General features: G+C 36.6%; 1 protein-coding gene across 3 annotated transcripts in view; it reads left to right on the top strand.

The window, feature by feature from the left end:
- Nucleotides 1-13,644, top strand: part of RELN (reelin) — a 537,501-nt gene that overhangs the window by 332,377 nt on the left and 191,480 nt on the right. For all 3 annotated transcript variants that reach the window (XM_058725343.1, XM_058725345.1, XM_058725342.1), the window contains exon 12: nt 7,906-8,057. In XM_058725343.1, coding sequence (XP_058581326.1) covers nt 7,906-8,057 — 152 coding nt within the window. The remainder of the gene's footprint in view (nt 1-7,905; nt 8,058-13,644) is intronic.

Below are 13,644 nucleotides of genomic sequence, written 5' to 3'. Positions count from 1 at the left end.
TAGCCCCCCTCCCCCGCCTCTAAACCAGCTGTCTGTGTGTGTGAGCATCCAGAATGTAGTGACTGGCTTCCCTTCCAAGATAGCATCTTCTTTATTGAGGTCACAGAGAAAACGAAAATGAAATCGGAATCCTTCCAAATTGATTTAATTTCCGACAGCTTGGTACAACGTTGGCCAGTGATTTCTCTGTGGAAGGTATCAGAGGAGGCTTTTAACACTGAGATGTTTAGATGCTCACTTTTTCGACCTGTCTGTTCTCCACAACCCTTCCTCAGTAGTTCACCTGATAAACACTGGCCACAGGGCACTCCTGAGTATCTAGGAATTTCTGTGAAATAAGAGAACTCTGACACCCCAAGAAGCATGGCTTGGAGTTATCGGTACTCTAAACACATTCAGGAGCATTAGGGAATTGACAACTCCTCAGGCCTATAAAGTATGCTAAGTAGTATAACTATGTGTGAATATATTTTGAAATTCAAAAATAGGAAAATGATGGGGCACCTGGGTGGCTCAGTTGGTTGAGCATCTGACTCTTGGTTTTGGCTCAGGTCATGGTCTCACAGTTTGTGAGTTTGAGCCCTGTGTTGGTCTTTGTGCTGACAGCGTAGACCCCTCTCTCTCAAAAATAAATAAATAAACTTAAAAAAAATAGAAAAATGACTAAATATAGTTTTTTTTGGTATATACATAATAAAATATTGTGTGGCTTATTTATAATGAGTTAATAATAGCCTGGAAAATGTGTACATTACTAATGTAAGTGAAAAAAGGCAGAGTACAAAACCATGTATGTAATATTACAACTATTTGGAAATATACATCTAAAAATATTAGAAATAAAGATACTAAAATATTAATTGTTCTTGTCTCTAGGATAGTGTGGTTATGGGTGATTTTTTTGGCACTCTTTTTATTTTCCAATTTTTCAGTAATGAGAATACTGGTATCATAATAGAAAACAAATAAAATGTCTTTTTTTAATCTTCAAAAAATATTTCCAACTGTACTTCTCTATGTGGGTGTCTTCTCCCAGGCCACAGATATCACTTTTGTAGAGTCTTCCTCCAATTATTATTTTATTTTGAGAGAAAGTGTGAGTTGCAGAGGGGAAGAGAGAAAGGGAGAGAGAAAGAATACCAAGCAGGCTCCACACTATCAGTGCAGAAGCCAACATGGGGATCAAGCCCATGAACCATGAGATCATGACCTGAGCCAAAGTCGGACACTTAACTGACTGAGCCACCCAGGCACCCTGAGTCTTCCTCTAATTAAAAATTAAAAGCAGAGGTGCCTGGGTGGCTCAGTCAGTTAAGTATCCGACTTCAGCTCAGGTCATGATCTCACAGTTTGTGAGTTCGAGCCCCGCGTTGGGCTCTGTGCTGACAGCTCAGAGCCTGGAGCCTGCTTTGGATTCTGTGTCTCCCTCTCTCTCTCCCCCTCCCCCGCTCATTCTCTGTCTATGTCTCTCTCTGTCAAATATTAATAAACATAAAAAAAATTAAAAGCAACTAGTGGCAAATACTGCACATGATGGAATACCTAGAATTCCAGTATACCAGCAAGACATAGAAGAGATGCTTGGAGGACAAATTTGCTTTCTCATATTTAATTTTGCTGACTTTTTCAATGGTCAGAGAGAGAGAGCAGTCTTTAAACTACTAACCTACTTCCAGTTCCCTCCAACTTCCATTGCTTTTCTACTGCCATTCATACCCTATTAGGATAACTGTTTTATAAAGTTGCTCTGAAGAAGCTGTTTCAAGATATATATTGTTTAAAAAAACAGCTTGTCTAAGATTATAGAAAAAATTGAGCACAGACAATGGTTTTCTGAAGTCAGCCATGGCTTAGTCTCTGATAGATGATCTACTACAAAGAAACTAAAATGCGAAGTATTATGTGTTTCAGTGGCATTGCTTGCTAAGTGGATCACACCTACAGCTGACTCAAAATGTCTTTCTTAAAATTGAATGTTATCCAGTGGTGGGTGGGGGGAGGAACAAGAAAAGGCAATATAAACTCAATTAAGCAATTTTATATTGGCTACCTTGTTCCAGAGAAATAGTAGCAAAAAAATCTTACGTATAACCATTGAACATCAAACCTGTGTATAGACCAACAAGAACAATCTCCATTATGGCCCCTTCAGTGTAAGTTGGTGCTTTTATTAAAAATTGGCTTTAAGGGGCGCCTGGGTGGCTCAGTCGGTTAAGCGGCCGACTTCGGCTCAGGTCACGATCTCGCGGTCCGTGAGTTCGAGCCCCGCGTCAGGCTCTGGGCAGATGGCTCAGAGCCTGGAGCCTGTTTCCGATTCTGTGTCTCCCTCTCTCTCTGCCCCTCCCCCATTCATGCTCTGTCTCTCTCTGTCTCAAAAATAAATAAACGTTAAAAAAAATTGGCTTTAAAATTGTTTAGATTTCTAGGGGCACCTGGGTGGCACAGTATGTTAAGCGTCCAACTCTTGATTTTAGCTCAGGTCATGATCTCATGGTTAGTGAGTTCAAGCCCTACATCGGGCTCTGTGCTGTGTCAGCACAGATTGTCTCTCTCCCTCTCTCTCTCTCTGCCACCCTCTCTCTCTCTCTCTCTCTCTCCCCCCCTCAGAAATAAATAAATATTAAAAAAATAATAAAATAAAATAATTTAGAATTCTTCAGAATAATTTGAGCACCTTCTTGCATTTTCTTTTTGTTTTTTTTATTTTTTTTACAGTTATTTTTAATATAATTTATTGTCAAATTGGTTTCCATGTAACACCCAGTGCTCATCCCAACAAGTGCCTTCCTCAATGCCCATCACCCACTCTCCCCTCTTCCCCACCTCCCCATCAACCCTTAGTTTGTTCTCAGTATTTAAGAGACTCTTATGGTTTGCCTCTCTCTCTCTCTCTCTCTCTCTAACTTTTTCCCCTTCCCCTCCCCCATGGTCTTCTGTTGAGAAATTTTTGTTTGTTTTTAAACTATTGAATTGTTTATTTCTCAAACTACAACTCTTCACTATTACAGTAAATTCCATATTTCAGCACTTCACTAGAAACTTCATGGGATAAAATGACCATAGATTGAATTCTGGGACTATAAAAGGAAAGGATGCCTCCTTTTAAAAACACATTAGGGGAGCATCATCTTATATTTTCTAAAAATTCCTCCCTCTTTCCTACCCAGAAGAATTATGTTCCCTCTGACTTAGAATATGTTTCACAAAAATGCTTACAAAGCTAAAGGATTTTATTTAAGCTTATAATTCAAGGTAAGCAGACTGAAGATAGGTTGGCAGTCTGAGTTAATATTGTATGGAGTGGATCTTGTTTTTTCTTAAGCATGTTCATTTTTATTAAAGCAAAACCCACTTGACCATTTAGATAACAAAATAATAAAGCAAGGGGCCCAGGATATTATAGACAAAAATCATAAACAGTACCAAAGACTCATAGATAGATAAAGTACAATTTTTCTCGCAGCTAAGTATCCCCTTGCTTAAAGATTAAGTAGTAACACTTGCATATTGTACTGCAACTTTGTCCAGGACTGTTTCTCTGCTAATTATCATATGAAAAAATAAAAATACTCATTATAATTTAGAAATTCATTTGTATTGCCTCTTTGCCTTACTTTAAAACAAAGATAGCACCACGTTTTACAGGGGGGAGAAAAGGAAACTAACACTTATTGAGATTTTGTCATGTCCCAGGCAATACATTCTTTTCTCCAAACATCCTCCAGCCTAGGTTATATTTCTGTCTTATTGGTGAGAAAGCTGAGTGCTTTCTCCCATTCTGAAGACAATATTCTTTATTAATGTTATTCCAACAAGAGTGTAAATCAATGTAATGCATGTAATAAAAACCTAAAACAAAATTGAATTTGAGTGAAATACAGGGGAACCAATCGAAGAAAAGAATATTTGAAATGCAGTGCATGCAGGGAAGCTGTCAAATAGAGCTCATCCTTTACCTTCACCTAAGCTGTCATGGTAGAGGGAAAAACCTACATGCGAAGGTTGAGAAGGCTTCAGTCGAAGTGCACACCTTGCTAGACCTCTCAGGGCTCATACTCAAGATAAACCTCATGAATATAAATGAATGTGGAAGGGTCTTTACCCTTCTATGGCACATCCCTTATTAAATAATAGAGAATTTATCCCAAATAGAGACCTTATGAATATAATGAACTTATTTAACCTCAGAGAATTCGTAGAGATTAAAAAACCTTATGAGTTTGGTAAATGTGGGATTTCTTGGCCAGTCTTTATTCTATATCTTAGCTTAAACCTAAAGTCGCCAACTTTAGGTGATCTAATATATTCTGGAAAATATAATAAAACAAATCTTCATAGGTAATGTGAAATGTTTTATTACCTTTAGAGTCTTTTATGCCAATATTTATAAACAAAAAGATGTGTCTGATTAAATTATGGCTTCTATTGTCTGTGTTCATATTCTTACTATTTTTATCAACCTAGAATGAGATAATTTAAGTTTCCATTCTGAATTATAATACACATAAATTGAATGCCTTTCTTCTTTTTTTTGAAAATTATTTTTTTATTGCAAAGAAGATAAAGTAAAAATCAAAAGTTCTCCCATGCTAACCCCATTTCTCAGAGTTAAAATGTACACACATGTTTTTTCAGAAAATTTTCTGTGACCACACACACACACAAACATACACACACACACCACCTGACAGATCACATTTTGTATACTATATTACAACTTGATTTTTTTAAAAACTGACAACATTCTCGAATGTATCTTCTAATTAGTAAATATTAATCATTATTTCAAAAAAAAGATGTACCAGTTTATCTAATTGTACCCCTATTGATAGACAGTATTTTAATGAGACGGTATTTTAATGAAAATTTTTGTGTACTTGTTAAAGTATTTTTGAAAGATGAATTTCTAGGGATGCCTGGGTGGCTCAGTGAGTTAAGCATCTGACTCTTGATCTTGACTCAGATCATGATCTCACAGTTCATGAGATGGAGCCCTGCGTCGGGCTCTGCTTGGGATTTTCTCTCTCTCTCTCTCTCTCTCTCTCTCTCTCTCTCTCAAAAATAAATAAATATTAAAAAAAAGAAAGATAAATTTCTAAAAGAGAAGAGAATCGGATACGTATGGGTACATATATGTACATGTATGTATGTTATTTTCATTTTGATAGTTAACTACCAAACTGCCCTTCAAAGAATAGATCTCATTCTTTTTTTAAGTTTATAAAGGAAATATTTTTTAATTTCAGCTTTCCTCAGGTATCACTGACAAAAAGTTGTGAGAAATGAAAGTGTGCGTCGTGGTGATACGTGTATATGTTGTGAAAGAACTCCCTCCATCCAGTTAATTAACACGTTCATCACCTAACATTTATCTTTTTTGTGTGAAAAGATTTAATTTCTACTCTCTCATATCGTTCTTAAAAATATTAAACTATGAGCTGATTAAAACATAATTAATTCTATTCTCAAAGCACTCCAACATAGGTGATAGAGAGGTTTCCAGCTAAGAAACTTCTTTAAATTATCTTTGCTTACAAAAATATTCCTCATTTTTTGACACAATAGTGGAAAGTCATACTTTAAAAACCTAAATTAAACATCATTGTGACCTTGCTATATCTAAGGAACAGACTTACCTTAAGGCATTTTATTGATTATTACACTTTTTTTTCTGTATTCCAACTTCAACTCACTCTATTATAAATAATAGATATGACTGTATTTATAATAATATAGGGTTCTTTTTTTTGAGTTAGTCATCAAAGCATAAATATAAATTGCTGTGTTGCAGAGGTGTCTCCCCTGTAGGCAGACGTTCCTTCAAATGCAGTTCACATACAACCACATTTACCTCAGGAAAACATAATTTAAACCATACAGAAGTAACACTCCTTTTCAGGGAAATTGTCATGCCTTCGAAGATACTGCTAAAACTATACAACTCTTCAAATACCACTGCTGGCCTCAAAGATTTGGATATGTTATAATTTTACTTCATGTAATTATTAAGAAACGGCCAGGGACCATATCATTTTTGTAACTAGAAAAGACCCACAACTTTGCACCCTTACCAATCTGGACTCTGAAGTGCGGGGAGTGGAAGGCTTCCTCTGCGGCCCCTCAAGGGTACTTTGTCTCCAACTAAGCTTGACCCAGTATTTATACAAATTCATGAAAGAATGAGCTTGTGCTACAACAGGCTTCTACTGAATTTTTAATAAATGCAAGATAATTTATTCAAATCACTGACACTCTTACAAAATGATTTTTTAGATTTATCTCTGCTTCTTTCTCTTCAAAGCAGACTAAACTTACCATTTCACTTGATTATAAATATTTGGGTTTCTAAAGAAAATAATTTCACTTTTTATCTGCCAATAGTTAGAGTGGGAGAAATAAAGACTAATATAGAGTAAAATTAAATATATTGGACTTTAAAATAAAGATTGAAAAAAACATATAGTCTGAACATATCTCACATAGCTCTGTCTGTGGTAGATGTCTTGAAAATAATTCATTTAGATTCATCTAGAAGAGTTACTCATTCACAACTAATAATGAGAAAAAGACTACTAATCTCATTTTTCACTTGAATAGAGAAGGTTCTTTGAGTCCATGACAATTCCATCTTTTCAATTCAATTTTTCACTTTAAAAATAAAGCCTAAAAGGAGTCATCATATGCATCATTTATAACCTTAACTTGCTTTGTGGATCAGTAGGCTGAGTGGTTTAATTGGGATAAATGGAGCAAGTAAAAGACCAATGAACCAGTGTGAAATTTTCTTGTATGAGTCAAGAGAGGTTCGTTGTTAATTTACAGTGGTCCAGCACTATTAAGAGCTGCTTCACAAAGTTATTTTTGAGTTTCTTGAATGATTAATATAACCTGTTAAAAAAAATGGGTATTTCCTAAACATCTTGGTTCTAAATATATTATAAACTAAAATGGTTCAATATAATCATCCTGACATAGTACAGTCTTTAGAATTGTAACTACTAAAATAACAGCAAACTGAGATACAGAAGATCTCAATTTTAGAGCTAAACAGCAGTTGGCCTTAGGCAAGCTGCTTACCTCTGTGTGTCCTAGTTTCCTCCATCCATGGGAAAGTGAGTTGTGTGAATAGCCATGTCCAGATTAGACATGACCAGAAATAAATACTAAGGAGAAATGAGTTTAAAAATATTAGATATTTTTATTCTCCTCTGTATATCTGAATATATATATATATATATTTTGACATGATTTAGTTTAACTCTTGTCTTTTCTTTTTTGGAAAATTTGCTATACTCTTGCCACTTTTACCACTTTACATTCTATAACTAATTTTTAATGTGCAAAATACAAATGCGTATAATTTTATGATACTGTTTTTTCTGGTTCCTTATTTCCTTAGTTCAAATTTGACCCCCATCTTGATTCTAAGTACCTTGAGAATAAAGACTATCATGTAGTGGACATACTATATGTAATACTGATTAAATGTATCCTTCTACAGAAAAATCATAATTGTGAATGTTTAAAAGTCTGTTCATTACTTAAGATCTGTTGTACCACATCTTTATTTCAGAATCATTAATTACTAAGTAAATGTTCCTCATTAAAAATAAAATGTTAGGGGCGCCTGGGTGGCTCAGTCGGTTAAGCGTCCGACTTCAGCTCAGGTCACGATCTCACGGTCCGTGGGCTGGACCCCCACGTCGGGCTCTGGGCTGATGGCTCAGAGCCTGGAGCCTGCTTCCAATTCTGTGTCTCCCTCTCTCTGACCCTCCCCCATTCATGCTCTGTCTCTCTCTGTCTCAAAAATAAACATTTAAAAAAAATTTTTTTAAATAAAATGTTATACTCTATAAAGCTTTGACTTAGTATTCCAACTGTTAATGATTCTTATTTTTTTTTAAGGTGGGACATCTTGGGAGCTGTCATTGGTACAGAATGTGGAACAGTAGAATCAGGTTTATCAATGGTCTTCCTCAAAGATGGAGAAAGGAAATTATGCACCCCATATATGGACACCACCGGCTATGGGAACCTGAGGTTTTACTTTGTTATGGGTAGGTACATTTTGAACAGATTTTGTTGACCTAAGGCAGAATCCAGGCCAGCCCCTATTCCTGTGGAAGTAAGATTGTTGTCTAACAACATAAAACGAAATTCATGAAATATGGGGCTGGATGAGCAAAAGCTCACACCGGCTTCAGGCCAGCCCTGCTGGAACCATCCTATAAGAGAACTGGTCCTGGCATGCCTTAATAGGCCTGGAGATAAATGCCTTCACTCCACCTCTCCCTCAGTGGTCATAGCTGAAAAGACAATGGGAGAGAAGCTGAGAACAAATTAACTCCTTTGTCCAAAGCCCCTGGCTTCCCCCAGAAACAATCATCAAGGTAAGTCATTTGTTTCCATGGATATATCATCATTGCATAACTGGGTTTTTTTTTGTGGGAAGCCAAGAAACAAGTTTATAATACTTTAATAATACTCTCAACTTTCTAATATGTGGCAAACACCCAGAGAAAGTGTTTAGAAATTGTTGTGTTTTTTTCCTCCAGATTATTGTAGAACAAATAAGTGGGTAAACATTTAGAAAAACACCCAGGGAAGAATTAGCGCATTGAAATGTGGGACCTCTCAAATGTATCATGTTAGTTACATATTCTCTCGCTGAATGTCCTTCCAGAAATGTGAGTAGGTGTCACATGCCTTCCTTGTTGATTGACTGGAAAAGCACAGGCAACACCTGGAAGTGAAAGAGGAAATAAACATTTACCACCTTTGAACTTACTTGCAAAGATGTCAGTTCATCAGGACAAACAGGCCCCCTGAGTCCAGGCTTCAGCACTGGCTGTTTATTTCTCTCATACATTCCTCGCTTCCCACAGCTTGGAGTGATATGGGAAACTGTAGATTATGTCATGCTCTGAAACACTGGCTGCTTGATGCTACTTCATTTTTAATGATGATCTGTTTGATAACAGGGAAGTTGTGGATATAAAATATGATAATGTCATCTTCATACGTTAAGGATAGCCCCACCTTGACTCTGAAATGGTTTGTATATTGAAAGACCCAGAGTTCATTTTCTTTACCTAATTAGAATTCAAAGTGGCTCTCATTTTATGAAGAGAGATTCCTGGGAAACCTTAACCCTCCCCTCAAAAAAGTTGTAATAAACATTCAGCATGTCAGTACTTCTAATTTTAAGCATTTAACCTTCTCACCATTTCACATAATATATTTGAATTCTTGCTTTTTTTCATAGTAGATTATGCTACATCAATCCAATTCGGTGCCTTTGTAAGACATCATCATGTTTACATAAGTGCCTTTGTAGAAAAGATTTAGTCATCTTTAATTCTTTTGGAAACAAAGCAGATTATTAATGAAGCAATTAAAATAATATTGACAGTGAGGAAAAAAACTCATCTGAATGAGCCTAAAATACATTATCCCAAATAAAAGCATCTCCATTTTATTTAAAAAATTAATGAATTGCGACTGAATATAGAGCACCAAGCTAGGATATGTGGGGAATACAATTGAGGGTAATAGTGGCACCTTAATCTCAGAGGTGCTGATCAATGAATGAATACATGCAAGTTCCTTAAAATAGTGCCCAATTGGGGTGCTTGGGTGGCTCAGTTGGTTAAGCATTTCACTCTTGATTTAAGCTCAGATCATGATCTCAAGGTTCATGAGTTCAAGCCCCACATGGGGCTCAGTGTTAACAGCACAAAACCTTCTTGGGATTCTCTCTACCCTTCCTTCCCCTCTACCTTTCAAAATGAATAAACTTTTAAAAATGGGTTAAAAAACATTGCTTAATGAAAATAGGTAAGACCAATATACCTTTTTTATATATTTATAAAAATTACTTAGATCCCTTGCCCACAAGTAACATCTAAAAGTCAGAGATAGACAATTACCATATGATTTCACTCATACGTGGAATTTAAGACACAAACGAGCAAAGGAAAAAGAGACAAAGAAACAGACTCTTAATTACAGAGAACAAATTGATGGTTAACCAGAGGGGAGGTGAGTGGGCAGATGGGCTAAGTAGGTCATGGGGATTAAGGAGGGCACTTGTCATGATGAGCACCAGGTGTTGTACAGAAGTGTTGAATCACTATATTGTACACCTGAAACTAATTTATCACTATATGTTAACTACACTGAGATTTTAAATAAAATGTTTATTTTATTTATTTATTTTGAGAGAGAGAGTTAGAGAAAATGAATAGGGGAGGGGCAGAGAGGGAGAGAGAGAATCCCAAGCAGGCTCTTTGCTGTCAGCACAGAGCCCAATGCAGGGCTCAGTACAAACCATGAATTTGTGGCCTGAGCTGAAACCAAGAGTCAGAACCTTAACCGACTGAGCCACCTGGAGCTCCTGGAATTTAAATATTTTTTTACAAAAAGAGAAAGAATGTAGGGGCGCCTGGATAGCTCAGTTGGTTAAGTGTCCGACTTTCGCTTAGGTCATGATCTTATGGTCCATGAGTTCAAGCCCCGCATCAGGCTCTGTGCTGATAACTCAGAGCCTGGAGTCTACTTTGAAATCTGTGCCTCCTCTCTTTCTGCCCCTCCCCCATTCGCACTCTGTGTGTGTCTATCTCTCTCAAAAATAAATAAACATTAAAAACATTTTTTAAAAAGAGAATGTAATGGGCTGTAATGAAATGAAGATGCTATGACAGTGCCAAGGACACTGTAGGTCACTTCAGCTGAGGGATATGAAGAGCAACATTTCATGAGGGAGATGGCATTTGAACTTGTCCTTGAAGAATGACATAATTTAAACCTTAAGGGATATGAAACTAATAGAACACTTTTCATTATATTTGAATAAAAACTTTAAACACACAAAAAAATTATAACTTACACCTAAGGAATAGATGCAAAAGGAAGATGATAGTCCTCTCAAAAAATAGGGAAATAAGGGACATTTTATGTTATACAAAAGTCAGAATAAAAATTGTAATATAAAAAAATCTGTCCTTACACTTCTGCCATTATATAAATGGTATAGTTTAGAGTCATATTTAAAAATGAAGAGTTAAGAATATTTTTATTTTTTTATTTTTATTTTTTTTATTGATTCAAGTACCAATTTATTTTTTTTTCAATATATGAAGTTTATTGTCAAATTGGTTTCCATACAACATCCAGTGCTCATCCCAAAAGGTGCCCTCCTCAATACCCATCACCCACCCTCCCCTCCCTCCCACCCCCCCATCAACCCTCAGTTTGTTCTCAGTTTTTAAGAGTCTCTTATGCTTTGGCTCTCTCCCACTCTAACCTCTTTTTTTTTTTTTCCTCTTCCTCCCCCATGGGTTTCTGTTAAGTTTCTCAGGATCCACATAAGAGTGAAAACATGTGGTATCTGTCTTTCTCTGTATGGCTTATTTCACTTAGCATCACACTCTCCAGTTCCATCCACGTTGCTACAAAAGGCCATATTTCATTCTTTCTCATTGCCACGTAGTACTCCATTGTGTATATAAACCACAATTTCTTTATCCATTCATCAGTTGATGGACATTTAGGCTCTTTCCATAATTTGGCTATTGTTGAGAGTGCTGCTATAAACATTGGGGTACAAGTGCCCCTATGCATCAGTACTCCTGTATCCCTTGGGTAAATTCCTAGCAGTGCTATTGCTGGGTCATAGGGTAGGTCTATTTTTAATTTTTTGAGGAACCTCCACACTGTTTTCCAGAGCGGCTGCACCAGTTTGCATTCCCACCAACAGTGCAAGAGGGTTCCCGTTTCTCCACATCCTCTCCAGCATCTACAGTCTCCTGATTTGTTCATTTTGGCCACTCTGAGTGGCGTGAGGTGATATCTGAGTGTGGTTTTGATTTGTATTTCCCTGATGAGGAGCGACATTGAGCATCTTTTCATGTGCCTGTTGACCATCCGGATGTCTTCTTTAGAGAAGTGTCTATTCATGTTTTCTACCCATTTCTTCACTGGATTATTTGTTTTTCGGGTGTGGAGTTTGGTGAGCTCTTTATAGATTTTGGATACCAGCCCTTTGTCCGATATGTCATTTGCAAATATCTTTTCCCATTCTGTTGGTTGCCTTTTAGTTTTGTTGGTTGTTTCCTTTGCTGTACAGAAGCTTTTTATCTTCATAAGGTCCCAGTAGTTCATTTTTGCTTTTAATTCCCTTGCCTTTGGGGATGTGTCAAGTAAGAAATTGCTATGGCTGAGGTCAGAGAGGTCTTGTCCTGCTTTCTCCTCTAGGGTTTTGATGGTTTCCTGTCTCACATTCAGGTCCTTTATCCATTTTGAGTTTCTTTTTGTGAATGGTGTGAGAAAGTGGTCTAGTTTCAATCTTCTGCATATTGCTGTCCAGTTCTCCCAGCACCATTTGTTAGAGACTGTCTTTTTCCATTGGATATTCTTTCCTTCTTTGTCAAAGATTAGTTGGCCATATGTTTGTGGGTCTAGTTCTGGGGTTTCTTTTCTATTCCATTGGTGTATGTGTCTGTTTTTGTGCCAATACCATGCTGTCTTGATGATTATAGCTTTGTGGTAGAGGCTAAAGTCTGGGATTGAGATGCCTCCTGCTTTGGTCATCTTCTTCAAAATTACTTTGGCTATTCGGGGCCTTTTGTGGTTCCATATGAATTTTAGGATTGCTTGTTCTAGTTTCGAGAAGAATGCTGGTGCAATTTTGATTGGGATTGCATTGAATGTGTAGATAGCTTTGGGTAGTATTGACATTTTGACAATATTTATTTTTCCAATCCATGAGCACGGAATGTCTTTCCATTTCTTTATATCTTCTTCAATTTCCTTCATAAGCTTTCTATAGTTTTCAGCATACAGATCTTTTACATCTTTGGTTAGATTTATTCCTAGGTATTTTATGCTTCTTGGTGCAATTGTGAATGGGATCCGTTTCTTTATTTGTCTTTCTGTTGCTTCATTATTAGTGTATAAGAATGCAACTGATTTCTGTATATTTATTTTGTATCCTGCAACTTTGCTAAATTCATGTATCAGTTCTAGCAGACTTCTGGTGGAGTCTATCAGATTTTTCATGTATAATATCATGTCATCTGCAAAAAGTGAAAGCTTAACTTCATCTTTGCCAATTTTGATACCTTTGATTTCCTTTTGTTGTCTGATTGCTGATGCTAGAACTTCCAACACTATGTTAAACAACAGCGGTGAGGTGGACATCCCTGTCGTGTTCCTGATCTCAGGGAAAAAGCTCTCAGTTTTTCCCCATTGAGGATGATGTTAGCTGTGGGCTTTTCATAAATGGCTTTTATGATCTTTAAGTATGTTCCTTCTATCCCGACTTTCTCGAGGGTTTTTATTAAGAAAGGTTGCTGGATTTTGTCAAAGGCCTTTTCTGCATCGATTGACAGAATCATATGGTTCTTATCTTTTCTTTTATTAATGTGATGCATCACATTGATTGATTTGCGAATGTTGAACCAGCCCTGCATCCCAGGAATGAATCCCACTTGATCATGGTGAAAAATTCTTTTTATATGCTGTTGAATTCAATTTGCTACTATCTTATTGAGAATTTTTGCATCTGTATTCATCAGGGATATTGGCCTGTAGTTCTCTTTTTTTACTGGGTCTCTGTCTGGTTTAGGAATCAAAGTAATGCTG

Source organism: Neofelis nebulosa, chromosome 4 (genome assembly GCF_028018385.1).
Source record: "Neofelis nebulosa isolate mNeoNeb1 chromosome 4, mNeoNeb1.pri, whole genome shotgun sequence".
NCBI lineage: Eukaryota > Metazoa > Chordata > Mammalia > Carnivora > Felidae > Neofelis > Neofelis nebulosa.
This window is presented reverse-complemented; position numbering and strand designations above follow the sequence as displayed.